Raw genomic sequence first — 25,759 nt, 5'->3', positions numbered from 1 at the left:
ACATATTTATTTGAAAGGCAAACCTTATAAGCTAAATTATAACAAAATGTGCAATAAGTACTTCGTGCTTTGATTAGATTGTGCTTCACACACTGTAGTCACCTGTTCATGGCTCACCTCAATGTCAAACAGCAACCCCAGGTCCACCTTGAACAGTGCAGGCAAGAGGAGAACAGCTGCTTCCAACTGTAGGCCTTTCAACAAAATAACATCATTAGGTTAACATAACACGGGGGATGCTTTTACCCAATACTTTTTTGTTTTGCTTTTTAAACATTCATTACTGTGTGTAAAGCCCAAAGTATACTTCGTATTTTATGCGTATGCTTTTTCTGAACTCAAAACAAATTAAGATCTTTTTGATGAAGTCTGAGAGGTTTCTGTTCCTCCAATGATGAGGGTGAGTAATTAATGACAGAATTTTCATTTTTGGGTAAACTAATCCTTTAAAGGTGATTACCCTTGCACAAATCAAAGCAATTCTCAAACAACACAACTGGATATTCATACAACTTCACATTTGTACGAGACACACACTAGAGCTGCAGGATTCTGGATGAAATGAGAATCATGATATTTTGGTTTCAAATAGAGATCGCAATTCTCCCACGATTCTAAATAGACAACTAAAAATAACATTTAATTTACTAGTTCTAGCAAAATATTAATAGCTGGACTCTAATTGCCGGAAAATGTTTAATTTGAATGAATTATTTTTAAAAAATGGTTTTGAATATATTAATGGCTCATTAATAAATACTTGTTTCACTACTGGATGAATCAGGGTTTAACCTTATCCAATCTATTGAATGAATGATTCAATGACAATGTCACTGGTTGCCACCTAGTGGCTTAACAAGGTAATTTATATACAACAGTTATTTGAAGCACCATGTTAGTTTCGATTTTCTCTATTTTGATCACTATCTGATGTCCAGTGTTTATATCCTAACTGTAAACTTTTGTCTTATTACTTATGTGATAATTTTAATATTTGTGAAAGAAATCAAATAACCAAATCCTTGAATAACTACAGTGTGGTTCAAAACTGCTGTTTCTGGATCAGTGGCAGCATGAACACCGAATGTTCCGGTAGGATTTTTGTCAAAGGTTTAACAGACGCAGGCGAATCATTGTCATTAATAAAGTAGGATCGCGTGGGTGTTTGAATCGAGATTGCGACCTTTCTACGATAAATTGTGCAGCTCTAACATATACATACAAAGTAAATCAAAGGGGTTTCGGACAAGCCAGGTTGATGATGTATGTCATACCTAGAAGCAGGGCACAAGCTGATGTAACTGAAGTAAGTTGATTCAAAACTTTAACTCCCTCAATGTCAGCAGATGGTTCATGAAGTTCTCACCCTCCTTCCAAATAATGAACATCGCCATGGTGAGCTGCTCCTCAATCATCTGTCTGGTTATCCTAAATAGTAAACATAAAAAAAAAAAAAACAAATTCGGTCACCTTTTGCTAGCATAACTACAAAATACACAAATTTAGACTTATTTTTCTGAAAATAAACCAAAATAGAATATTCTTACGTTCAACTCAGAAAGTACTCCTTGATGAGGTCTTCAGGACTTTCTCTCAGGTGAATGTTTTCAGCCTGTGATAAAGCAATTGTGATTAATTTTCTTAATTAAAAAAAAAGCACAATAATCTGTAATAGGAAATCAAATTTTTGCAGATATGCAATAGCAAAGGACAAGAAAAAGAAAATAATTCATATTAATGACTGGCCAAATTTGCAATTAATATATTTATGGACAATACCAGCAACACTTGTGGCGTTGAGGGATCAAACAAATAAATAAATAAATAAATAAATAAATACAAAGGAGCTAAAAAAAAATCAATTCTTTATTTTTCCAATGCGTTTCAGCACACAGGCCTTCGTCAGTGCTAAAATACTACAGATTTGCAATTAAGAAATGCATCTGAATCAGTCATTGGTTTCATTTAAAATTATGAATTTATAATATATAATTATAAGTCTGAAAATAAGACATGCATCAATTAATAAATTAGCTTTACACCCTAATATATTTAATCATTCTTGATTAAAGGGATATTTCACGAAAAATGAAAGCTAGCTGTTAATTTACTTACCATCAGGCCAACCAAGTTGACTTTTTTTCTTCAGTAGAACAGTAAAGATTTTTAGCTGGAACTGTGATTAATTTAATGTCAATGGCTACTGTCAAAAAAAAAAAAAAAAAAAAAAATTAATACAAAACAACAAGAAAAAAAGTCGCATGCATTTGAGATGGCATAAGAGGGAGTTGATGAATGTTTTGGAATGGATAATTCTTAGTCTAAAGTTTGTTAATGAGGATGACATTCAAGTCAATAGACCACATTAGATGGATTTTATTCAAACATGTCAAACATTGGTAATTCATATTATCTATTAACAATTATAGCCGTTTTTATAGAAATTACTTACCATGTAAAGTTATTGCAAAGTGTCCTTAGTCGTCAAACATTGAGGAGCTTTAGATCCTAAAAGGGAGAGGGGAATCAGTGTTTATAAATGGAAAAAAAAAACTTGTTTGCTGCAGTACAAGTAATTAATTAGTAGTGTAAATACTCAGCCATTTCATTCTACTAAAAAAAAAACACCTCGCGCTAGTCAAATGAAGTAACGTTAAGCCTTAAATATGTCTTTACTCACACACTTTATTCGTCATTTTGGTCGAACAAATCAGAGCTAACGTGAAAAAAGGACAACTAAAAGAACTGACAAACATTACTTTAAAAACCTAAACTCAATAATTGTAATGCGAGGATCCCCTCAGCCTCGACTCGAGCGTCTCTCCCGCTCCCCACGCACTTCCTGCCCGCATCATTTCAAATAGCACGCGCTGCTTACACGGTAAAGGAGACGTTTCTTTTAAAAATTATTTAGAGACATATTTACATGGTCCAAACACTACAACAATACATTTCTATAGAATAAAACAAGTAATGCAACATCTTGTATAGAATAGAAATATTCAATTAGCGCTAACCTTTATAACGTTACTGCAGGCCGCGAAAATTCAAAAATTCGGTTAGTTACGATTTCGTTAGTATTCATGTTCACAAACAACGCTAATTAACTCTAAACCGCTAAAACACATGTTCAACCTTTGCATTTTCGAGTATATTAATTAAAACATTTCCAACCTACCTTATTTCATCCGAGTCCAGGGGAAAGAAAATGGCGGCCGAGCAGAAAACTCCAGAAAGTCTCGTGAGTCATGACGTCAGAAAAAAAAACCGTCTGTCACGGGGTCCTTAAAGAGAAATTATCCTTTGGCTGAAAGTGAGATATTTGAGCAGTTGAGTGTAGCCTACTATAATATTGAGAGCAATTCGCAGAAAGACGAAGTAATCAGACTCAAATAGTTATAGCAATCCAATTTACACCCATATTCACTAACAGTGTAGAGGGGCTTGGGGACAAAAAGGTTGAGAACCAGGTTATGTTTAGAAAATACACTGTAATTTAATGTTGTTTTTAATCCTTTCCCCAACTAAACTAAGAGAATAAGAGAGTTAGAGAACCTTTAAAGAACTATACAGAGGCTTAACAGGTTCTTTGTATGGCAGTGGTGCTATATAGCACCTTAACCACAGCAAGGAACCGCTGAAGAACCACTGAAGAACCGCTGAAGAACCATACAGGTGCTTTACTGGTTCTTTATAAGGTAGCGGTGCTATATAGCACCTTAACCACCCCAAAGAACCGCTGAAGAACCGCTGAAGAACCATTTTTTTTTAGAGTGTAGTAGTAAATTAAATATACAGTGAATTACATATAAAGATGTATAATAATATTCCATGAATATCTCATAATAAAAATAGAAAAATCTGGAGACATAATATATACATTCAGTACTGATTTAGTGTATTTTCTTCTGTAGCGTTTTATCGTTTGGACAGTTGATCCGAGAGCCAGTCCAGTCCTTCATATAACCCTGATCCTTGAACCGCACACGTGGGCTGAACGAACCACTGAGAGAGAGAGAGAAACACATGTGACCTCACACATCTGCAGCTCCATGAGTCTGTGTATCACTCACTCACCTGTCTTCCTCTCAGTGCGTGTAAACCCAGTGTCTCTGTCAGCTCGTGGACTGCCATGGCTTTGGGTAAATCCTGCTTGTTAGCGAGAACTAACAGAACAACCTCTCTCATCTCATCCTCTGCCAGCTGAAGAGGTTCAAGTGGGTTTAGACATGATGCACGAACACAATATCACATGTAGACTTGATTATAGTGAACAAGTGTAAATGATCATAGTTGACTTACCATCTTTTTTAGCTCCTCTGCTGCCGTTTCAATCCTGTCCTGATCACTGCTGTCCACCACAAAGATCAGACCCTGAATCGTACAAACACACACTTTGTTCAGTGCATTTCATTAAAAGCAGCTGGTTATATATGATATTTGAACTGAACACATTGTTACCTTAGTGTTCTGATAGTAATGTCTCCAGAGGCGTCTGATAACGTCCTGACCGCCGACATCCCAAACCGTGAAAGAGATGTTTTTATATTCAACTGTCTCAACATTAAAACCTAAAGAGAATCAGAGTCATTATCAGTCACAGTGATTCAGTACTTATGAAATGTAATACTATCTTTGATTCTTAGAGGGTTAGTTCGCCCAAAAATGAAAATAATGTCATTTATTACTGATTACATTACTGATTTATTACTGATTACATCAGATACACTGATTCATTACGCTCCAAAGCTTCCTGAAGCAGTGTTTTGAAATCGGCCATCACTATATAAGTCGTTATTTTGTTTTTTTGGTGCACCAAAAATATTCTCATTGCTTTATAATATTTAATTTATAATGTGTTCTGAAGATGAACGAAGTTCTTACAGGTGTAGAACGACATGAGGGTGAGTAACAAATTACATTATTTTTATTTTTGGGTGAACTAACCCTTTAAGTATTAAAACATTTGTTTGACCTGAATTTTCTTACCCAGAGTTGGAATAGTTGTGACAACTTCACCAAGTTTGAGTTTGTAAAGGACTGTTGTTTTCCCTGCTGCATCCAGACCAACTTGGAGAAGAAATATTTACATTTATTCCACAATTAACATGCACACAATTCATAATTGGAATATTTTCTTAGGTTTTATTACATTTTTACGTATCAATTCATATGTACTAGAGAAATATTTGTTCAAAAATTGAATAAGAATCAAAGATCCTTAAAAAAAAAAAAAAAAAAAAAAATATATATATATATATATATATATATATATATATATATATATATATATATATATATATATATATACACTCACCCATAAGCAACCTCATCTCTTTTTTCTCAAAGAGACGAGAGAAAATGTGAGAGAAGAAGACGCCCATTTTGGAAAGTGCAGATGAAAAAGCTGTTTTCTGTATTTAGTGAAGGTAAATGTCCAGAGGACGAGTCTCAGATAGTTAGTGTGATGTTGGTGTGAGTGTGTGAGAGTTTATATAGGCTTTTTTGCTTTCGGTTTGACTGACAGCTCAACACCGCCACCCTCACACAGGTCGCGCGCAGTTTCTCTCGTTGCAAATCCAACGCGTTCGATATGACGTCACCAACTGTATCACGTGTCAAAACAAATTGCAAAATAATCAGAAACAACCGTTATTAGTTTTGGTGATCAAAGAGTATCAGTGAATCGCTAAATATCGTTTTATTATGTGTATTTTAGGTTATTAAAAAATAATAAATTAAGAGTGACACGATATCGACGTGTTTATAGATAAACAGCTATGATTTTCAATTTAACAACAATTTTTATGGATCAAAACCCTTCGCAACAGTAGATTAAACTTATTTGTAAAATTATTACGCGCACGATCCTCATCAGATTTACATCTTAAATCTTTATTCAGCTAAAGAGATTTTAAACTTTACATCGTAACAAGATTTTTTTTTATTTATTTATTTATTGAAACTCGACAAGTAAACAAACAAAATAGGCATCAAATGAACAATATTAACAAATTGCAAACTACAAAATTAAAGGCAGACATAATTATAAAGCCAAAAAAAAAAAAAAGCATAATGAAAATCCAAATAAAAGAACATTAAATTAAAAATATAATAAATAAAATAAACAGTTGGTGACGTCATATCGAACGCGTTGGATTTGCAAGGACAGAAACTGCGCGCGACTTGTGTGAGGGTGGCGGTGTTGAGCTGTCAGTCAAACCGAAAGCAAAAAAAAGCCTATATAAACACTCACACCAACATCACACTAACAATCTGAGACTCGTCCTCTGGACATTTACTTTCACTAAATACAGAAAACGGCTTTTTCATCTGCACTTTTCAAAATGGGCGTCTTCTTCTCTCACATTTTCTCTCGTCTCTTGAAGAAAAAACAGATGCGGTTACTTATGGGTGAGTACATGTTGTTGTTTTTTCCTCTAAATGTTTTAAAAACTTGATCTTTACTCATATTATCAAATTTTAAACAAATTATTATTTCTCTATGACGACTATATTAATATGTGAACTTTACTATTTTAGTAAATATTCAAAATATGAATCTTGTTCATTTACATTGTGGAAATAAATGTAAATATTTCTTCTCCAAGTTGGTCTGGATGCAGCAGGGAAAACAACAATCCTCTACAAACTCAAACTTGGTGAAGTTGTCTCGTCTATTCCGACTATTGGTGCGAAACTCAAAGCAAGCCATAATTGATCAATTCCTGCATGAATGTTTTTTTCTATATATCATGTCTAACTGCTCATCATCCTCCTCTTTAGGTTTTAATGTTGAAACAGTTGAATATAAAAACATCTCCTTCACGGTTTGGGATGTTGGTGGTCAGAGCGTCATCAGAGGCCTCTGGAGACATTACTATCAAAACACTAAGGTTTTTATCACTATTCAAATTGTCTGCAGTACAATCAGTTTAGTATATTTGCCCAAATGTGGTTTTATTCATGTGTGTTTGTACGATTCAGGGTCTGATCTTTGTGGTGGACAGCAGTGATCATGACAGGATTGAAATGGCAGCAGAGGAGCTAAATATGATGGTAAGTGCATATATAATCAGATCATTTACACAAGTCTACATGTGATATTGTGTTCGTGCATCATGTCTAAACCCACTTGAACCTCTTCAGCTGGCAGAGGATGAGATGAGAGAGGTTGTTCTGTTAGTTCTCGCTAACAAGCAGGATTTACCCAAAGCCATGGCAGTCCACGAGCTGACAGAGAGACTGGGTTTACACGCACTGAGAGGAAGACAGGTGAGTGAGTGATACACAGACTCATGGAGCTGCAGATGTGTGAGGTCACATGTGTTTCTCTCTCTCTCTCAGTGGTTCGTTCAGCCCACGTGTGCGGTTCAAGGATCAGGGTTATATGAAGGACTGGACTGGCTCTCGGATCAACTGTCCAAACAACAATGAAGCAAAGTCGACATGAAACGGAAGTTTTTCTTCCCTGTTGTGACGTATATCCGAGTGAAGCGGCTTCTGGAACAAGAACAAATAGGGCGCGGCTTGATTACTTGATTACAGGAAACTCGTCATCAGAGAAGAGAAGAGATGTCACTGCAAGAGGGAGGGGAAGTTATTCTGATTAAAGGATAACTTAAGATAAATCATTTATAATAAATTGTGCAATATTCCATAAACAACAAGAATTGTCCATTTTGATTTCATGGTTGCTTTAATACTTTATTTTGGAGGTTTTGTGGACCGATACTTGAAAAATACACTATTGTACTTGAATGAATACTCTATATATTATAACAGCCTCAAACTGTTTATTATCTTTATTAATGTTAAATTAAAACTGTATATTTTAAATTGTTTAAAAAAAATTGTTTTTTATTATTTTTTTTAATTTTTGTTCTATCGACTTTGAAAGAGTTTGTCATGTTTTAGTATGGTTTCTGTTGTATTTGCACTTTGAAAGAACGACCTGTAATATTTATCTGTGCCTATCAAGTATCTCCAATAAATGATGTTTCACACTCATTTAATAAATATATTACAGAATAGAAAATGCATTAGAAACAGTGCATGTTTTGCACAATTAAAAACAGAGCTGCTGTTCTGTAAAAAAAAAAGTCTTGAATACTCCTTTCACTTTCAGTAACTAATTTTTTTTTAAAATTTACTAACTATAGAGGTTCAGTCCACCCGCGTCACCCGGAGTAACAACTGTAATCAAATCATCATTTGGGATCAGACCTTTAGTTACTAGCACCAAACTTTAAACACAACCTGATGCCATCCTAAAAAAAATATAATTTTTCTAAGTAATACATGTTCCTGAAGCTGTAAGTAACACATATGATAATAAATTATATTTTAAAAGACAATATTTAGAATATATAGGCCTACTTTATTTAACAGCAATACATAAGGCCTATTTGTGATTTGTATCTTTTTCACTATTGGTTATCAGTTTTATGCCATGTTTTGTTACTTAGTTAAATGGGATCTATAATGCCCCTTCTACAAGATGTAATATAAGTCTCTGGTTTCTCTAGAATGTGTGTGTCATTTATTATAGCTTGTCAAATTTGCCCCTATTTGGGTGTGAGCAAAAACACGCCATTCTTGTGTGTGTTCCTTTAAATGCAAATGAGCTGCTGCTCCCCGCCCCCTTTCCAGAAGAGGGCGGAGCTTTAACAGCTCAACAACAACAAAGCTGGAGAATCTCACGCAGCCAAAATGACGACAGTGTTCAGCCTTACATTGTTCAAACCGGAGTCGACACTGATGGAGAGACTCAGTTACAACTTTTAGACGTTTCTGAATGGTTAGTGGATAAATGTATGTAGTTGCTGTGGAGTTGATTCAACTCATCCACTAGCATGTGCTGTCATGTTCATCTTTTGTGCAAATCCAGCGTTGAATTGACCCTCGTTTGTGAAGCAGTCCGGCGTAAAATGATGCAAAACTCTACTACAACAACTCTTCCTCTTCTCTAAAGCAGCCCAACATGGCCCCGCCCCCTTTGTTGTGTGTTCTTGGGGGCGGGGTTATGTAAATTTTGGGGTTTGTGATGTCACCACTCGTTGTAGTCCCTACCTGCCATTTGTTGTAGTGATTTCTGTAAAAGAAAATATCTCCCTTTGCATTGAACTTTGAGCGTCGTAACTTTGCAGATGTTGTTTCTGCTCAAACAGCAACATTACACACTAACTAAAGTAAAAAAAAAAAAAAGGTGAAATCATAATCAACCACCTCTTTAATGTTTTTTTGTTGTTGTATTATTTTATTGTGTTGTGTGTTACCCTGATGGGGTTTGCTGCTGTTTGTGACCAGTATGTTAATGGTTTTTACAGTTGCTTGAGAAACTGATTCAGGTTCATTACATCATCTGATTGGTTATGTCGGTCGCCTACATTTTATAGTAAGAAATGTAATTACTCACTTAGCTTGGAATATTAACATAATTTCATGACAAACACATACACCCAAATGCTTGCAATATTAACTATCACAGTGTTTTTATGGTGAAGATCTGGCAACCACAGAAACTATTGCTCAGAAGCGCTGCTCATATTTTCCACACATTTATTTACTTCATTCAAGTGAGCTAACTTTAAATTGTAAAAAAAAAAAAAAAAAAAAAGAAGAAGTTTGTTTTGACACGTGATACAGTTGGTGACGTCATATCGAACGCGTTGGATTTGCAACGAGAGAAACTGCGCGCGACTTGTGTGAGGATGGCGGTGTTGAGCTGTCAGTCAAACCGAAAGCAAAAAGCCTATATAAACACTCACACACATTGAACACACACCATCACCAATCTGAGACGTTAACTAGGCAGTGGCACGTACTGTCAACAAATTCTAGCTAAACATGGGTAACTATTTCTCCCAAATTTTCTCTCGTCTCTTTGTGAAAAAGCAGATTAGATTGCTTATGGGTGAGTAAATAATTTTTCTCCAAACTTTCCCAGGTGAAAAAATACTGTAGTATTTTTTAGTAAATACTATAGTGTTTTTGAACCATACTATAGTAATTAATTTTCTGTGGTAATTCTATAGTTGCTGTGATAATATAACCACTATTGTAATAAACAAATTAAGTTACCCAATACTGTACTAAGTTTTCTACAACTTTAGGGTATATTATACTACAATATACACTACATTTTACTGTAGTAAAAACTAAGGTATACTACAGTATTTATAACAGTTTTTCAGTTCACTATAGATATTATGCTGTAGCATTCATTAACAAGTGTTGTAAATATTAAAATATATACAGTATACTACAATTTACTATAGTATGGTTCAAAAACACTATAGTATTTACTATAGTATTTTTTCACCTGGGTTGAGTTTAAAGTCAATTTAGCCCTTATTGTGGTAAATAATTTTAAGGCATATTAATAATCTGATATAGGCCTATGAATATGTTAATTATCAATCTTGTTCATTTACATTGTGGCAATAAATGCAAATATTTTGCATTTATTATATTCTCCAAGTTGGTCTGGATGCAGCAGGGAAAACAACAGTCCTCTACAAACTCAAACTTGGTGAAGTTGTCACAACTATTCCAACTATTGGTAAGAAATATGATGTATTTAAATACATATATACATGTTTGTTGTGTCTAACTAATTGAAATATCCAATTCTTCATCAATTATGTCTCTAGGTTTTAATGTTGAAACAGTAGATTATAAAAACATCTCTTTCACTGTGTGGGATGTTGGTGGTCAGACCAAAATCAGAGGTCTTTGGAAATATTATTATCAGTACACTGAGGTAAGAGTTTAACACAAACTTGTCATTATGTATTTATATAATATCTGGCTTTTGCTTTGAAAATGTGAACATTCAGTGTGTGTGTTTGTATGAATCAGGGTCTGATCTTTGTGGTGGACAGCAGTGATCATGACAGGATTGAAATGGCAGCAGAGGAGCTAAATATGATGGTAAGTGCATATATAATCAGATCATTTACACAAGTCTACATGTGATATTGTGTTTGTGCATCATGTCTAAACCCACTTGAACCTCTTCAGCTGGCAGAGGATGAGATGAGAGAGGTTGTTCTGTTAGTTCTCGTTAACAAGCAGGATTTACCCAAAGCCATGGCAGTCCACGAGCTGACAGAGAGACTGGGTTTACACGCACTGAGAGGAAGACAGGTGAGTGAGTGATACACAGACTCATGGAGCTGCAGATGTGTGAGGTCACATGTGTTTCTCTCTCTCTCTCAGTGGTTCGTTCAGCCCACGTGTGCGGTTCAAGGATCAGGGTTATATGAAGGACTGGACTGGCTCTCGGATCAACTGTCCAAACGATAAAACGCTACAGAAGAAAATACACTAAATCAGTACTGAATGCATATATTATGTCTCCAGATTTTCATGGATTATTATTATACAGCTTTATATATAATATTTTACCACTCTAAACACATTGTTTTAAAATATTTTTGGCCTATTTTTGATTCTAATGTACATGGATTTGCCTATTCCTTCGATACGTGCCTTTCAAATGCACTAGAGTATGTATATGACTGAATTTATAAATTATGCACTACTGCTGCACTATGTTTACACTGTTATACGTCATGTTTGACTTGTTTTGGTGTGTGTTCTGGACGAGCTGATGTCTGCCTGGAATATTTATCTGTGCCTTTAAAATACATCCAATAAATGATGTATATTTACAATCCTTAGTTTCACTCTCATTTAATATATAAATAATAAACAGAATTAAAAAATGATTGAGAAATAGTGTTTTGCACAATTATGATAGATAGAATTTGAATTAGATATAGATAGATAGATAGATTATAACTAATCATTTTATAATTTAATGTAGGTCATAATACATTTTTTCTTTATTAGTTTAACAAGGTACAAAGAAGAAAAAATAGAAGTAAAAAAAAAAAAAGAAAAAAATAGGTCATTACTATTTTTAATGTTTTTGAACGAAGTCTCTTATGCTCATTAAGGCTGCATTTATTTCATAATAAATACAGAAAAAACAATAATATTGTGAAATATTATTACAATTTAAAATTATGGTTTTCTATTTTAATATACTTTAAAATATAATTTATTTATGTGATCAAAGCTGAATTTTCAGCATCATTACTCCAGTCTTCAGAGTCACATGATCCTTTGATGAATAAAAAGTTAAAAAAAATATCAGCATTTATTTAAAATAGAAATCTTTTGTAACAATATACACTACCGTTCAAAAGTTTGGGTTCAGTAATTTTCTTTCTTCCTTTTTTTCTGAAAGAAATTAATACTTTTATTCAGCACAGATGTGTTAAAATGATAAAAAGTGATCATAAAGATATTGTTATATTGTTAGAAAAGATTTATATTTTGAATAAATGCTGTTCTTTTTAATCTTTCATTCATCAATGAATCCTGAAAAAGTATCACAGGTTTAAAAAAAAAAAATGATAAGCAACACAATTGTTTTCAACTGATAATAAATAATCATATTAGAATGATTTCTGAAGGATCATGTGACACTGAAGACTGGAGTAATGATGCTGAAAATTCACAGACATAAATTATATTTTAAAGTATATTAAAATAGAAAACCATAATTTTAAATTGTAATAATATTTCACAATATTATTGTTTTTTCTGTATTTATTATGAAATATATGCAGCCTTGACTTCGTTACAAATAGAACATTAAAAATAGTAATGTTTCCAAACTTTTGACTGGTAGTGTGTATATATACATATATATCCCATATATTGCATTTATTTAGGTTTCAGTCTGTTTGAACATTAATAAAGATCACACATGTGGAGTGTGAGTCTCTTCAGCGCTTCATGATGTGGCACCAGTGACGTCATTTCGACCGCGTTGGAGCCGCTGAGAGCAGAAGTGTGACGTGTGAAGAAACAGTCGCGTTCAAACTGCGGCACAAAACACTCTTCCAACGGGACAGAGGGAAGAAAAAAGGAAAGAAAACATAAGAAAGCGTTATTTTGACTCTGCTGATGTCTGCTGCAGTTTGAGCAGGTCGATCTGTGAGTTGTGAAGTGCTGGAAGCTGCTGTGCTAAAGCGCTAGCGGCTGTTCCTGATAGTTTCACTCCTCGAATAAGTTTGACTTTCACACTTTTGTTGTTGTTTTCGAGCTGTTTTAACATGGGTTTGACCATTTCAAGCGTCTTTTCTCGCTTGTTTGGGAAAAAGCAGATGAGAATTCTCATGGGTGAGTTGTTTTTGTGAGTTAGCTAGATGTTTTGTGTAAAAAAATGCTGTTTTGTTATGATATTTTCCATTAAATGATTTTTAAAAAGCTTCATTACAAGTCTAAAATGAATTGAAATGATGATAAATAAATCTGTGAATAAGTCACTTATCGTTAGAGAGTTTACTTTGTTTACAAAAAAAAGTGTTTCATGCAAAGTTTTCCCAAGTGTTTGACGTGATTTGATTCCTGTTTTCCTTCAGTTGGTCTGGATGCAGCAGGGAAAACCACAATCCTGTACAAACTCAAACTGGGAGAAATAGTCACAACAATCCCAACTATAGGTAAGTGATATGAGATAACAGATCAAATACATCAAGTTTGAGAAGACTCAAATTATGAATTTATGTCTGAAAGATGCTGTTGATATCCTATAGATTTTCACATTATAATAAATATACCTAAAATCAAGAGATATTATCACAAAAACATCTACTTTAACCTGTTAAAGGATTAGTCCACTTTTAAATAAACATTTCCTGATAATTTACTCACCCCCATGTCATCCAAGATGTTCATGTCTTTCTTTCGTCAGTCGAAAAGAAATGAAGGTTTTTGATGAAAACATTCCAATATTTTTCTCCTTATAGTGGATTTCAACGGCTAACAACAGGTTGAAGGTCAAAATGTCAGTTTCAGTGCAGCTTCAAAGAGCTTTAAATGATACCAGACGAGGTATAAGGTTCTTATCTAGCGAAACAATCGGTCATTTTCGAAAAAAAATACAACCGTTTATGCTTTATAAACACAAAATATCACCTTGAACGTACTTCCTGTTTCCGTATTCTTCAAAACACTTACGATGAATGCCTTCTCTATTTTACTTACGGAAAAAAACGAAAATGGCGCTGCGTTTGTTCCGTAAGTATAGGAAAGGCAAAAATAAACAAAATAAGTTTTACTCTAAAACTGCAAGGAAATCAAAGCCAAAAATCTGAACAAGTTCCAAATTTCAGGTTGATATCTCAAAAAATGAGCTTTCAGTAAGATTTTGTTTGGGCGCAGTACCACACTTTTTCACTAGATGACAACCAAGCTACATTACTGACCATATAAGGGCGCCTCCATTTCCATATATGGTTTGAGTGATCTGAACCATATATTTCCATTATTTTATTACAATTTATGAAGTAGACATCCTATATGGAAGTAGTATGGGAAGTTTGGCAGAATTTGATATGAATTCAAACTCTAATAAACATAAAAACATGTGGGTTATAGATCGCCGCCACAATCATTTTCATGATTTTTCATGTTCGTCGCTATTTCAAAATAAAGGTCAGAACATGCCTTATGAGTATGAAAATATGCTTGTTGCAAATTTATAACTTACTGCTCCTCTGTAATATATTTTGAAAATCAAATATGAAAACTAGAGATTCGATGCTTTCAAATATTATATAGTTTGTCAAGATTAGTTTAGGTTTAGTATAGAATATTACTGTTTTAAATATGTAATGGCTGTGGGCCTACCGGTGGGCCAGCCACAGTTAACAGGTTAAAGTCAAATATTTACCTTCAAAATTATATTTTGCATAAAGGAAATGAAGCCTTCTTAAAGATTTACATGCACCTTTGACATGTTTTGTGATATTTTCCATTGGTTTATTACACTGAAACTCTCATCTTGATGCGAACAACTGCAAAGATCTGCATCTCTCAAATGCTAACGCATCCAACCCTTTTAGGTTTTAACGTCGAGACGGTCGAATACAAGAACATTTGCTTCACCGTGTGGGATGTGGGTGGTCAGGATAAGATCAGGCCTCTTTGGAGACACTACTTCCAGAATACCCAGGTAAACAGATCACATCACAGGACGTCCCCTCGCACACCGCTAAGATAGTCAAACAACAATGGAGTCGCAGCATTCCAGCCGATCAATTGCTCATTCTGCCATGGCCGTTCTGATTGAGTTTGACCGTCCAGCCTTGTGAGCTGCTAGAACAACAGCTACGGGTGTGTAGTTATAGTTTGGCTGGATGCCGTTGACGTTCTTTGTATGAGGATGTTGGCGTTACTATTAGGATTAAGTTGAACTGGCATGGCCTCTACTAGAGTTTGATTTGGAGAACAGAACAGTTTCTCTTCTGTTTGTGTTGTTCTCTTTTTCTTTGCTGCATGTTTGAGATTATTTATATTATGGGTCATCGATTAGCTTGTTATGGAATATCGACAGCGTTTTACAATAAGGTTCTGTTTGTGTTCATTAGAACTCACAATGAAAAATACTTCTAAATCATTTCTTAATCGTAGTTAATGTTAATTTCAACATTTACTAATAACAAAGTCACTTTAAGGCAAGTCATTTCACATACTCATGCAAGTATCTCTTTGAATGGGGAAACATCAAATTCTCCAATGCTGTTCACTGGATGATTACATTTCATATTTGAAATCACTAATGAAATCTGACAACAACTGTCTCATAAATTTAGTTTCTAAATGCTCAAATCATGACAAAATATAGCAACCGGAGCTTCTAATGGCAGCTGAGTGCTATTGGCTCTGGACTTGACCAATAGTCTATATGCACGGTTACTTCCTGGTTATGGTTAAGCCAGCTCGGGCATTTCCGGTGAACTGTTAGCTGTTCATTCTGTACTCGCTGTACATTGACACAAAACCATCAATGGTTGACTTTTTTAATGTTGTATTCATATTATCACATTTACCTAATTTGCCAATAAAACAGTTTTATTGATTGCAATAAAGACGAAGCTATTGGGACCGTTTAAAAACGCTGTGTCTGTAATTAGACACACACTCATTTTCCAGCACTTCAAATGTTATTTTTAATGTGATGACCACAAACATTATCTGTTCATCCTTCTGAGATTGTCCTCATAAATTTAAATATGTAGGAAATTCAACATTTGATAGAAAACACTTATTTAAAAATAAAAAAGATAATAATTAGCACTTTAATCAGCAGGTGGCGGCAAAGTTGCATTTATTTGTGCATATATCAGCCATTTCCTCTAATCGTTTTTCTCTTCGTTTTTGACTAAATAGTGAACATTATAAAATAACTAGGTTTAAAAATACATTTTGTCAATGTGAAGAGTGAAATACTCAAAAAATCTCCTGAAAAACAATAACTTTTCTAGTGAATGAATGACACAGAAAGCGAGCGCCGCACTTTTATAATCACAGCAGCTGTCAGTCAGAGCAGCACAAGATCAATGATTTCAGCACACTTGTAAAAACACACATTTTATTCAATTAATCTAACTAAAGTACACAATAAATATTTAATTTTTGAATCTTTTTTAACATAAAAGTGTGAACTGGAGGAGGAACACAAATTGTCGCTACAGCAAAGCCTTTTTTTATTCTTTTAAATGCCTAAAACACGATAGTATTGCGCAATAAATATTACAGTTTGCATGTAGTTAAAGTTAAAGTCATAGCGTGAAGATCAAATTTTCCTAGGTCTATTGAGTGATTTTTTTTTTTTTTGTGTGTGTGTGTTTTTTGTTATCAAAAAATATTGCAAGACACTAAAAGCACTAAAAATGGCTCATTCTCAACATATGCAGCTTAAATGAGCACGACAATGGTGATTAGAAATTAGGAAGTAGGATAGATACTATTATTGTTAATGCTTCTGCTGTTAAGGAATAAATTAAATGTGGTAAAGTGTGTGCTGTTCCAGTCTGTGTAGCACCTACAGCTCTGCAAATCCTTCTGAAAAGTCCCAGTGTTTGTTTTCAACAATATTCCTGATCATTTCAGTCTGATCTGAACAGTTTGAGCAGCACATTTCACAATGTGATGCAGCTTTGTGTACATGCATTGAGTCTTTAAGAAAAGAACTTGTGCTTTATATTTTCTGACTGAAACATGTTTTTACTCTGAAAGAGATGCGTTTTGTTGTTTCTTCAGGGTCTGATCTTTGTTGTGGACAGTAACGATCGCGAGCGCGCACAGGAAGCGGCAGAAGAGCTTCAGAAGATGGTGAGGAAACGCCCTTCTGAGATCAAACACTGTTTTTAACGGTGTACTTGCACTGGAGCAGTACAACACATAAGTTACTATTAAAGTGCCTCTATAATGCTTTTTCGAATATTACCTTTCAAATAATGTGTAATATAGTTGTAAGCTGTAAGTGGTCGGCCAATCAGAGTAGAGTAGGCTTTCAGAAATGAGGGATTTAGAGAGACTGAATCTTCGAATGAACCGTTTTAAGAATCTTTGAGAAATGAGATGATGTACAATGTAAATTATGAGAAAAATAAAATGTTTTTTGACCTTGGATGCATATAAACCTATTGTAGAAGACTTTAAATTTGCATAATAGGGGCATTTTAACAATGTAAATGTTTAAGTGTAGTAGTTCTGTTTTAAAATTACGTAAATATCATATTCTAACTTTTAACAGCTTCAGGAAGATGAACTGAGAGACGCTGTTCTGCTGGTTTTTGCAAATAAACAAGATTTACCAAATGCAATGCCCATCAGCGAGATGACGGACAAACTTGGATTGCAATCACTCAGGAGCAGAACTGTGAGTCGTGCAATTATAAGCTTAATATGCAATATTATTATAGTAGTTATGCATAATTTATAAGTTCCATTTTAATATTGGTTATTAAATTGTATTTACCTTGGAGCAAATGTATACATAAATCAGTTATGTGTTATTAATCATATTTCAGTCAAGTTTTTATCATTCATTTGAATGCCTAATATATCCGTTTATTGGTAATAATATGTTAATATTGTCCTTTTCACTCTCTTTTTATCAGTGGTATGTCCAGGCGACCTGTGCGACTCAAGGGACTGGTTTATATGAGGGATTAGACTGGCTTTCCGAGCAGCTCTCCAAACGTTAAACTGCACTTCCTGTTCAAGCAGGATGTGTGCTGTTCCAAAGGACATGCTTAGTGGAGTTGATCTGTCAAAGAAGCTGTTCATGTTTGTTACCAAAAATTCACCTGCCGATGTCAATCTTTGGCTGTGCATTTTAACATTTTATTTTTTTGATTTGTTGCACCTTTGACCTTGACTGACATTTCTCCCAGATTCATTCCTCTTGATGTATGTAGCCAAAACAGAACCTGTAGATTTGACCACAGTATGAAAACTACTATATTTTAAGGAGCTGTAGCAGTAGCCCAGGGTTTTTTGTTACAGTGAGTGTACTGCAGTACACACTACACACTGTACTTAAACATCAGGCATTGTTAATAATGATAACTTTTTTGTATTTATAAAAATGCTCTCTTTTTGCTCCCTTTATTCATTATATATTTTTTTAAATTCCGAAACCTCATTCCCAGGCTTTTGCATGTCATACATCCAGGGAAACATTCTCAGAGAAGCATGCATTTAATTAATAAAAGATTGTTCTTATAATGGCACACTTAGAGATTGGCAATGCATTGATGTAAGCATTAGTTTTAACGCTTCAAACATGCATAAGATTATATAAGGAACTAGTCTGATGTTGTAAATAAGCAGCCTTTTTATGTATGTAATCACAGTTGCCTTAAACACGCATTAGTATGTGAACGCACTTGCCCGATCTGCTTTTGATTTACCATTTATATTCAGGACAAACCTGTTCAAAATGTTTGATATTAAGTTTTTATTCACAGCTTTTGAAAATATTCAAATGGATTAATGCTAGCTAATCATCTAGCTGTTCCCCTTTTTAAAATGCATAAAAATCTTTATGAATAAAAGTCTGAAATGCTTCAATTGTATGGTGTATTAACAAAGGCTCAGTCTATGGTAACTTGTCGCTTTAATGCATATTAAGGGAAAACTTGTTTTTCTGAGCAATTTCCATTCTTCTGGTTTGAAAGCAAAGTTGAAGCAAAGTCACAAAATCAGAATTTAAAAACAATCACATTGTAAACAGCTTTTAATATTTCCAAATAAAAGTCATTTAATGTTACATAATAATTCATCCTCATCATAAATATTAAATTGTACAAGTAAGAATGAAGCTATATGATAAATACAAAGCTGAAATGAAAATCTGATCATTTAAAAGCTAAAACTGTTTACAGTTAGTTATAATATGGTCCACATAAACAAATGCATTTTGCATTTGATGACATGCATGGACACATTTGAAGCAAACACGAACTGTTAGTCACTTGTTCGCCACTTGAGGTCACACACCAGCGCGATGTGATCAGACGGGTGCGAGACGCTCGGCAGGGCCTGATAGGTGGTGACTTCCTCGTGGCTGGGCAGAGGAATGACCTGCTCCACCTGCAGCACATGTGGCTCGACAAAAATATAGTCCAGACACCCCTGGAAGCCCCCGACGTAGTTGGTGTAGGCCGGGACCCCACAAGCGCTGGCCAGTTGGAACGGGTTATCGAGTCCCACCTGGATCTGCTCTTCTGGGCCATTGGAGGCCCAGTCAGCATGGTTCTCCGAGACGGATCCCTGACAGACGAGCTGGAAGAGGCCGGAGGACGGCGTGCTGTTGAAATCACCCGCGAATAAAAGCCTGGCTCCGGGATGCTTCTCCGTCACCACCTGCTTCAGGTGTTTCAGGGCCACAGCTATCTGGACCAGTCGAATGTTTCCTCCTGAAAACATAATAGAATGTCATTCCATTCACATTGATGCACACCTTTATTATAACATAGGTGCAGCATGTATATTCAAAATAGCAGCGGGCCTAAAACAGAGCCTTGCTGCACTTCTTATTTTACTGATGTTAACTTGGATAATTCCGTTTAAATAAACAAAACGTTTGAACTGAATTAAAACTGAAGTCAAATCATTCACATTGATGATCAACTTTATTGTAACCAATATTTTTTGATGTTGCTTCAACTTTGTTTGTATATTCAAAACAGCAGCAGGCCTAAAACAGAGCCTTGCGGCACTCCAAAATTTCCTGATGTTAACTTGGATAATTCCCGGTTTAAATAAACAAAATGGTTGAATTGAATTAAAACCGAAGTCATTCCATTCACATTGATGCTCAACTTTATTATAACCAATATTTTGTGATGTTTTTTCAACTTTGCTTGTATATTCAAAATAGCAGCGGGCCTAAAACAAACCCTTGCTGCACTCCAAAATTTCCTGATGTTAACTTGCATAATTCCGTTTAAATAAACAAAACGTTTGAACTGAATTAAAACTGAAGTCATTCCATTCACATTGATGCTCAACTTTATTGTAACCAATATTTTTTGATGTTGCTTCAACTTTGTTTGTATATTCAAAACAGCAGCAGGCCTAAAACAGAGCCTTGCGGCACTCCAAAATTTCCTGATGTTAACTTGGGTAATTCCTTGTTTAATTACACAAAATGGTTGAACTGAATTGAATTACAATCAAAATCAAATTAAAACCGAAGTCATTCCATTCACATTGATGTTCACTGTTATTCTAACCAAGGAGAAACACGTATATTCAAAATAGCAGAGGTCCTAAAACAGAGCCTTGATGCACTCCATAATTTACTGACATTAACGAGAGTAATTCCCTGTTTAAATAAACAAAATGGTTGAATTGAATTGAATTGAATTACAATCAAAATCACTACATTCACATTGATGCTCACCTTTAGGGTGCCAGTACAGGTGTGTGTTTCCGACACATAATATCCTTGATGGGTCACATAACGACTGCAAAATGGTGACCTGGAAAATTGGGCAAGAGATGCATTTTTGTTGGTTTTGCAAAGATAAAATTTGAAGCAAGACAAAACTAGAATTAAAAACAACTAAAAATCAAGATATTTCTTATTTTAATTTCGGAAAATAATTATTTGAGAAATAATTAGAGAAAAAACATAAAAATGTATAAATAAATAAAAAAATACATTAAAATAAATAAAACAAAGGAAAATACCATTACATTAATAAATTACATTTTAAAATGTATTAAAATAGTCCATTTGCATTTTAATAATATTTAAAAAATATTACTGTTCTACTGATTTTTTTATCTCATTAAACATAAAAGACTTTCAAAAACATTAAAAATCTTAATGATTCCCAATTTACGACCCGTAGTTTATATAAAAATTTTTTTTTTTAAATATAAATGAAATTAATTCACTTTTTGTTGTTTTTATGCCAAAATCCTTAATGCTTTTTGAACAATGGGAGTCCTCAAAATTAAACCATTAACGCAGTGTGTTGCAGTGAAATACCTGCAACGTCGTTGACCTGTTTTCAATCTTCTCTTTCAAGCTAGGATTGGTGGACACTTTCTCCAACAGTTCCCGATGGAGAGGATCTGCTGTCAAGGCCTCGCTCAGCATAACATCATACTGCTCGAGCAATTTCAACTTCGATCTTCTAAAGTACGTCGCCAGACCTTCATACTGCCTTTCCTTGATTTTAAAAACCCCTTCCAACCCAAAAGCATCCAACGCAGGAGATAAACTATCTAAAAAAGCCCCCTTATCCACCTCCTGGAGGCAAATGATGTCAGCGTTGTACCCCGACAGCTCCTTCTTGATCAGATTCTGCCTGTAGTCCATCTCTAGCGCATATGGTGCACAATAAGGGTACAAGACTGTTTTGGAAAGATCAGTTTGAGCGTAGATGTCAGCTAGGATGTTATAAGACACGACCCTCAGTGAAGACTCATCGGTGACCTTCTGAGTGTACAAGTGCCTGCTATCAAAGGTGCATGTTCCTGGACCGGCTTCTACCGTGCCTGAAGACACCAGTTCCTTGGGTTCCCCAAATTTGGATCCATTCACTGGTGTGCATTTCAACATCACCCTCAAGCCAATATCCAGATTGGATGGCGTGAACACACGTTCGAGTCCTGCCTCCTTCCAGCAGTCTGGATCTCCACTCATATGGGCATTAGGTGAGCTTTCCTTGAACCATCTGAACTTGGAGTCCTTGAGATCTCCAAACTCTATCTCCAGCTTAGGACAAACTGGAAACCCAGACATTAGAGAAGATGGCAGCTCAGATACAGTGAATGTTGGAGGATTTCGTTCCACTTTATACTTCAAATCCCCCACATGCAGCACAGCTCCATCCTGCCATGCATCAGAGTTCAGGGTCTCCACGGATACATGCTCTCCATTTACGCACAGACTGATTTCGGGTTTATCCGCTTCGAGAGTCTCACTTTTCCCTTTGCTTTGTTTGGATTTTTTCGCTTTGCTTTGTGTCTTGATGATGCCGTTGGCTATTCGAGCCAGAACTTTCCCAAGAGGTTCTGTCTGCTCGCGCAACATCTGTTTATTACTGCCATCGATACTGAACGAGATGGTCAGTTTGGACTCACACGGCACACATCTCACTACACATCTCTCCATATTCATATTAAACCGGGCGGTGAAGAGCTTTCTATGGGTTAGGATTGAAAAGGGGGGAATATAACGGGAAAATAATAATTTACTTGACAATGACACGCGACACAACATGAGGAAGAAGTGAGAAACTACCGGACCGGTGGCTTCCGTGATCGAAAAACTGTCTTATTATACAGAACAGTAGATTCGACATGTTTAAGAATGAATTGGGTATCAAATTAAATATTCTCTTTAATTCCACCCTAATTAAATACGTTATTATATTAGTAAACTATAACATTATTAACGCGTGAGAAAGATTTGTAACGAAAACCCTCCCTGATGCAGGGTTGCCAGGTTTCACAACAAAACTGCTCCTCAAAACTAGCCCAATCGCATTTGAATCCAACGGTAAAAATCACGTTCCGGGAGGTAAAATTCGCATTTTTGGAGTCTCTTCCCTGGTAAAATTCGCATTCCAGTGGCTAAATATCACGTTATTTTGAATCGATTCAACCCGCGGTCATGAAAAAACAGGGTAACGTAGCGGGAAAACCGAGGACTTGGCAACACTGCCCTGACGTCAATGAAATAGTATCCTTATTATTCGGAGAACTAGATTCGACATATTTCTTTCTAGTTTGTTTTTGTTTATGTTGTTTTATTTTCCATTTTAATAAATACTTTATTAAATTAGAAGATTACTACACCATTTGCGTGGTATCCTCTAAAAAAACAGGGGTTTTCAAGCCGTTTCTGGGGAAGTGCGTTGAAGTTTAGAGAAAAACAGTAGCCTAGTTGTATAGTATACACTATGTACTTATGCACTGTGCACTCATCCATGTAATGCGTGAATTGTATAAGGTTATTTTGTTATTTAACAATGGAGTCTGATCCTCCTTTCTCCTCCACTACGTAATTAAAGCTGCGACATTCCAACATTCCACACTTCATTTTTTCCGTTAATTTAGTGCATCATCCGGGTATTTAAAGTGCACTTTTTCTTTTTGGAATTTTCTGTGTGAACACACTACTCGCACTATTTGTACTTAAAAACGTCATAGAATAGTGCATAAGTACCTATTATTGTTTAAAAAATACTGTGGAATTCAATGGAGACCAAAACTGGTCACCTACATTCTTCAAAATATCTTCTTTTGTGTTCAGCAGAAGGAAAAACTTCATACATGTTTAGAACAACCTTAGGGTGAGTAAATGATGACAGGATTTTCATTTTGGGGTGAACTATCCCTTTAAGCTCATACCTGAGTATTTTATACTGCCACTGGATGGCGCTGTTGGCAAACGCTCCGAGATTGTTTGTTGTTAAAGGGATAGTTCACCCAAAAGTGAAAATTTTATCATCATTTACTCCCCCTCAGGTTGTTCCAAATCTGTATTAATGTCTTTGTTCTGCTGAACACAAAGGAAGATATTTTGAAGAATGTTTGTAACCAAGCAGATATGGTCTATGGTAGTCAATGGGGGGGCGAGATCTGCTTGGTTACAAACATTCTTCCAAATATCTTCCTTTGTGTTCAGCAGAACAAAGAAATGTATACAGGTTTTGAACAACTCGAGGGGGAGTAAATGATGACAGAATATTAATTTTTATTGAACATTGAACTATCCCTTTAAATAAATCACTGCTTACAATCTGTATTTGCTAAAATTGTATTTGTTATAATCTGAGTAACTCATTTCCAATCACCTGCATCTTATTCAAACATTCATTATATTATTGCTCCAAACAAAATAATTTTGAAACGCAACTGTGCTGCTGGTTTTATTGAACTCAACTGAGAGGACAATAATAATCATCAAATATTAATACATCATAGCCCATTTCACATCGCTCCATTTTATCTGCATAAATGTCTGCTGAACAAAGTTAAGCTATTAATATGTTCCCAAATACATGTGTACATGAAAGAAAACAAACATATTTTCCCTTATTTAGCACATTATGATTATTACCAATATACAGTACATGGTACAACGCAAACCATCGGATTATTCTGCTTGTGAAATGTCTCTAGCCACTGGCATGCAGCATGTTCACTACACAACAGACGCCATGTTGCTTCCATTGTTGTTTTGCTTAAAATCCAAGTAATAAGAAGCCGCTCTTCACCACAGCCAAAGGCTCAGCATGAAATCATACACGAAAAGACTGAAAAAATTAAATACGAAATTACAAAAACCAGAGTTAACATACAGTCTACACAAAAATACCATGACAATAATTTTAAAAAATACATATTTTTTAAAATAACGTCAGTAATTAATAAAATTTATGTCTTAATTTTTTTGCAACTCCTCAAGGAAACATATGTTAAAATATTTGCTGGTTAAACACTGTATTGAAACCATTACGCAGTATGTTTTATTATTAATTGTTAAGGCCAGTTCACAGCAAGAACGATAACTATAACGATCCACTGTCCATACCACAGCCATAACGATATCATAGGGATCACTTTCAGTACGATTTTTTTCCTGCTGTTGAACGATAAAACACTGACAGCCAATCATAATCTGCTAAATTCTAATGTTTATTTAAAGGTTTTTTACAGTTATAGCGCCACCTATTGCCTGATCTCCACCACTTTTTTGGGTGTCCTCAGAGTTTGCCCATACATATGTGTGTTAATTTTGGTGAAAATATCTCTTTTCGTTATATATACATATATATAGCCTATATGAGAGCATAAAAATTACCCAAGAAAGTCTTTGATTTGATTTTTTTGCCACTTCCTATAAAAAATTTGACATTTGGGCAGTAGCGTTTAGTTAACTAATTTAGGTTCCATGTTTCCTATGCTGGTTTAGTCTCGATCGGACTAAGAGTTTCGAAGATATTCACAAAAGTTTTTAAGCGCTAAATCACAAGATTGCACAAACTGTAAGCCGAAACCTGGCATGTCTGGTATTGTTGGACTCGGCAAGATTTCAGAAATCTAAGGATGTCACTCCCGTGAAAATAAGTTGACCACACCCAAAGTTATTCACATTTTCAGCCAAAACCATTAAAAATATATGTTTTCTTAAAGCTTTTTAACAGTTATAGCGCCACCTATGGTCCGATCTCCATAAAAGTTGGCATGCTTCTTTAGAGTCACATGCTGCATGTTCTCACTTATTTTGGTGAAGTTCTGAGCTTTTGTTTAGGATTTATAAGCTTTTAAGTATATTTTGCCACGCCCATTTTCTAAATGACCCTGTTATAGCGAATCAATGGGTAAAGTTCAACTTTTTTTGATAATTATTGATCTA

At 34.9% G+C, this 25,759-nt stretch overlaps 5 protein-coding genes across 8 annotated transcripts; 3 read left to right on the top strand and 2 right to left on the bottom strand.

Moving 5' to 3' along the window:
• Positions 1–1,365: 1,365 nt before the first annotated feature.
• arf4b (ADP-ribosylation factor 4b) lies at positions 1,366–5,449 on the bottom strand. 3 transcript variants are annotated; one of them, XR_010895309.1, is made up of 11 exons: positions 5,318–5,449; positions 4,990–5,070; positions 4,462–4,571; positions 4,303–4,374; positions 4,078–4,203; positions 3,890–4,005; positions 3,179–3,307; positions 2,453–2,508; positions 2,116–2,203; positions 1,548–1,612; positions 1,366–1,428 (listed from the first exon to the last, which is right to left on the bottom strand). XR_010895309.1 is itself a non-coding variant. In XM_067387712.1 (7 exons), the coding sequence occupies exons 1-6, from the start codon at positions 5,382–5,384 to the stop codon at positions 3,919–3,921; spliced, it is 543 nt and encodes a 180-aa protein (XP_067243813.1). In that variant the 5' UTR covers positions 5,385–5,449; the 3' UTR covers positions 2,523–3,307; positions 3,890–3,918. The 3 variants fall into 3 exon arrangements, 1 of the variants encoding a protein (XP_067243813.1); XR_010895310.1 differs by having other exon boundaries at positions 2,116–2,200; XM_067387712.1 differs by lacking the exons at positions 1,366–1,428; positions 1,548–1,612; positions 2,116–2,203; positions 2,453–2,508 and having other exon boundaries at positions 2,523–3,307.
• A 324-nt stretch (positions 5,450–5,773) lies between these two features.
• Positions 5,774–7,997, top strand: LOC137020943 (ADP-ribosylation factor 4-like). The gene is made up of 6 exons (XM_067387082.1): positions 5,774–6,414; positions 6,612–6,692; positions 6,787–6,896; positions 6,988–7,059; positions 7,150–7,275; positions 7,348–7,997. Exons 1-6 carry the CDS (start codon positions 6,348–6,350, stop codon positions 7,435–7,437), a joined length of 546 nt encoding a protein of 181 aa, XP_067243183.1. The 5' UTR covers positions 5,774–6,347; the 3' UTR covers positions 7,438–7,997.
• Positions 7,998–9,778: 1,781 nt separating this feature from the next.
• LOC137021377 (ADP-ribosylation factor 4-like) lies at positions 9,779–11,637 on the top strand. Of its 2 annotated transcripts, none has more exons than XM_067387714.1 (6): positions 9,779–9,853; positions 10,484–10,564; positions 10,656–10,765; positions 10,864–10,935; positions 11,026–11,151; positions 11,224–11,637. In XM_067387714.1, the coding sequence occupies exons 1-6, from the start codon at positions 9,850–9,852 to the stop codon at positions 11,308–11,310; spliced, it is 480 nt and encodes a 159-aa protein (XP_067243815.1). In that variant the 5' UTR covers positions 9,779–9,849; the 3' UTR covers positions 11,311–11,637. The 2 variants fall into 2 exon arrangements, with proteins under 2 accessions (XP_067243815.1, XP_067243814.1); XM_067387713.1 differs by having other exon boundaries at positions 9,804–9,916.
• A 1,188-nt stretch (positions 11,638–12,825) lies between these two features.
• arf4a (ADP-ribosylation factor 4a) lies at positions 12,826–18,907 on the top strand. The gene is made up of 6 exons (XM_067387711.1): positions 12,826–13,200; positions 13,443–13,523; positions 14,928–15,037; positions 17,128–17,199; positions 17,624–17,749; positions 17,991–18,907. Exons 1-6 carry the CDS (start codon positions 13,134–13,136, stop codon positions 18,075–18,077), a joined length of 543 nt encoding a protein of 180 aa, XP_067243812.1. The 5' UTR covers positions 12,826–13,133; the 3' UTR covers positions 18,078–18,907.
• A 227-nt stretch (positions 18,908–19,134) lies between these two features.
• Positions 19,135–22,646, bottom strand: pde12 (phosphodiesterase 12). The gene is made up of 3 exons (XM_067387710.1): positions 21,377–22,646; positions 20,783–20,861; positions 19,135–19,793 (listed from the first exon to the last, which is right to left on the bottom strand). The coding sequence occupies exons 1-3, from the start codon at positions 22,613–22,615 to the stop codon at positions 19,342–19,344; spliced, it is 1,770 nt and encodes a 589-aa protein (XP_067243811.1). The 5' UTR covers positions 22,616–22,646; the 3' UTR covers positions 19,135–19,341.
• Between the last annotated feature and the right edge of the window lie 3,113 nt (positions 22,647–25,759).

This window comes from Chanodichthys erythropterus, chromosome 6, assembly GCF_024489055.1.
Source record: "Chanodichthys erythropterus isolate Z2021 chromosome 6, ASM2448905v1, whole genome shotgun sequence".
In the NCBI taxonomy this organism is placed as follows: domain Eukaryota; kingdom Metazoa; phylum Chordata; class Actinopteri; order Cypriniformes; family Xenocyprididae; genus Chanodichthys; species Chanodichthys erythropterus.
This window is presented reverse-complemented; position numbering and strand designations above follow the sequence as displayed.

Excerpts from the sequence above, each read along its gene's own strand:
- arf4b (XM_067387712.1), bottom strand. The coding sequence starts at position 5,384 with ATGGGCGTCTTCTTCTCTCACATTTTCTCTCGTCTCTTTGAGAAAAAA. Across the intron at positions 5,071-5,317 it reads AGAGATGAGGTTGCTTATGG|TTGGTCTGGATGCAGCAGGG; the intron begins GTGAGTGTATAT and ends TTCTTCTCCAAG. Across the intron at positions 4,204-4,302 it reads CAGAGGAGCTAAAAAAGATG|CTGGCAGAGGATGAGATGAG; the intron begins GTAAGTCAACTA and ends GAACCTCTTCAG.
- LOC137020943 (XM_067387082.1), top strand. The coding sequence starts at position 6,348 with ATGGGCGTCTTCTTCTCTCACATTTTCTCTCGTCTCTTGAAGAAAAAA. Across the intron at positions 6,897-6,987 it reads ATTACTATCAAAACACTAAG|GGTCTGATCTTTGTGGTGGA; the intron begins GTTTTTATCACT and ends TGTACGATTCAG. Across the intron at positions 7,276-7,347 it reads ACGCACTGAGAGGAAGACAG|TGGTTCGTTCAGCCCACGTG; the intron begins GTGAGTGAGTGA and ends TCTCTCTCTCAG.
- LOC137021377 (XM_067387713.1), top strand. The coding sequence starts at position 9,850 with ATGGGTAACTATTTCTCCCAAATTTTCTCTCGTCTCTTTGTGAAAAAG. Across the intron at positions 10,766-10,863 it reads ATTATTATCAGTACACTGAG|GGTCTGATCTTTGTGGTGGA; the intron begins GTAAGAGTTTAA and ends TGTATGAATCAG. Across the intron at positions 11,152-11,223 it reads ACGCACTGAGAGGAAGACAG|TGGTTCGTTCAGCCCACGTG; the intron begins GTGAGTGAGTGA and ends TCTCTCTCTCAG.
- arf4a (XM_067387711.1), top strand. The coding sequence starts at position 13,134 with ATGGGTTTGACCATTTCAAGCGTCTTTTCTCGCTTGTTTGGGAAAAAG. Across the intron at positions 13,524-14,927 it reads CACAACAATCCCAACTATAG|GTTTTAACGTCGAGACGGTC; the intron begins GTAAGTGATATG and ends CAACCCTTTTAG. Across the intron at positions 15,038-17,127 it reads ACTACTTCCAGAATACCCAG|GGTCTGATCTTTGTTGTGGA; the intron begins GTAAACAGATCA and ends TTGTTTCTTCAG.
- pde12 (XM_067387710.1), bottom strand. The coding sequence starts at position 22,615 with ATGTTGTGTCGCGTGTCATTGTCAAGTAAATTATTATTTTCCCGTTAT. Across the intron at positions 20,862-21,376 it reads ACAGGTCAACGACGTTGCAG|GTCACCATTTTGCAGTCGTT; the intron begins GTATTTCACTGC and ends CCAATTTTCCAG. Across the intron at positions 19,794-20,782 it reads CCTGTACTGGCACCCTAAAG|GAGGAAACATTCGACTGGTC; the intron begins GTGAGCATCAAT and ends TTATGTTTTCAG.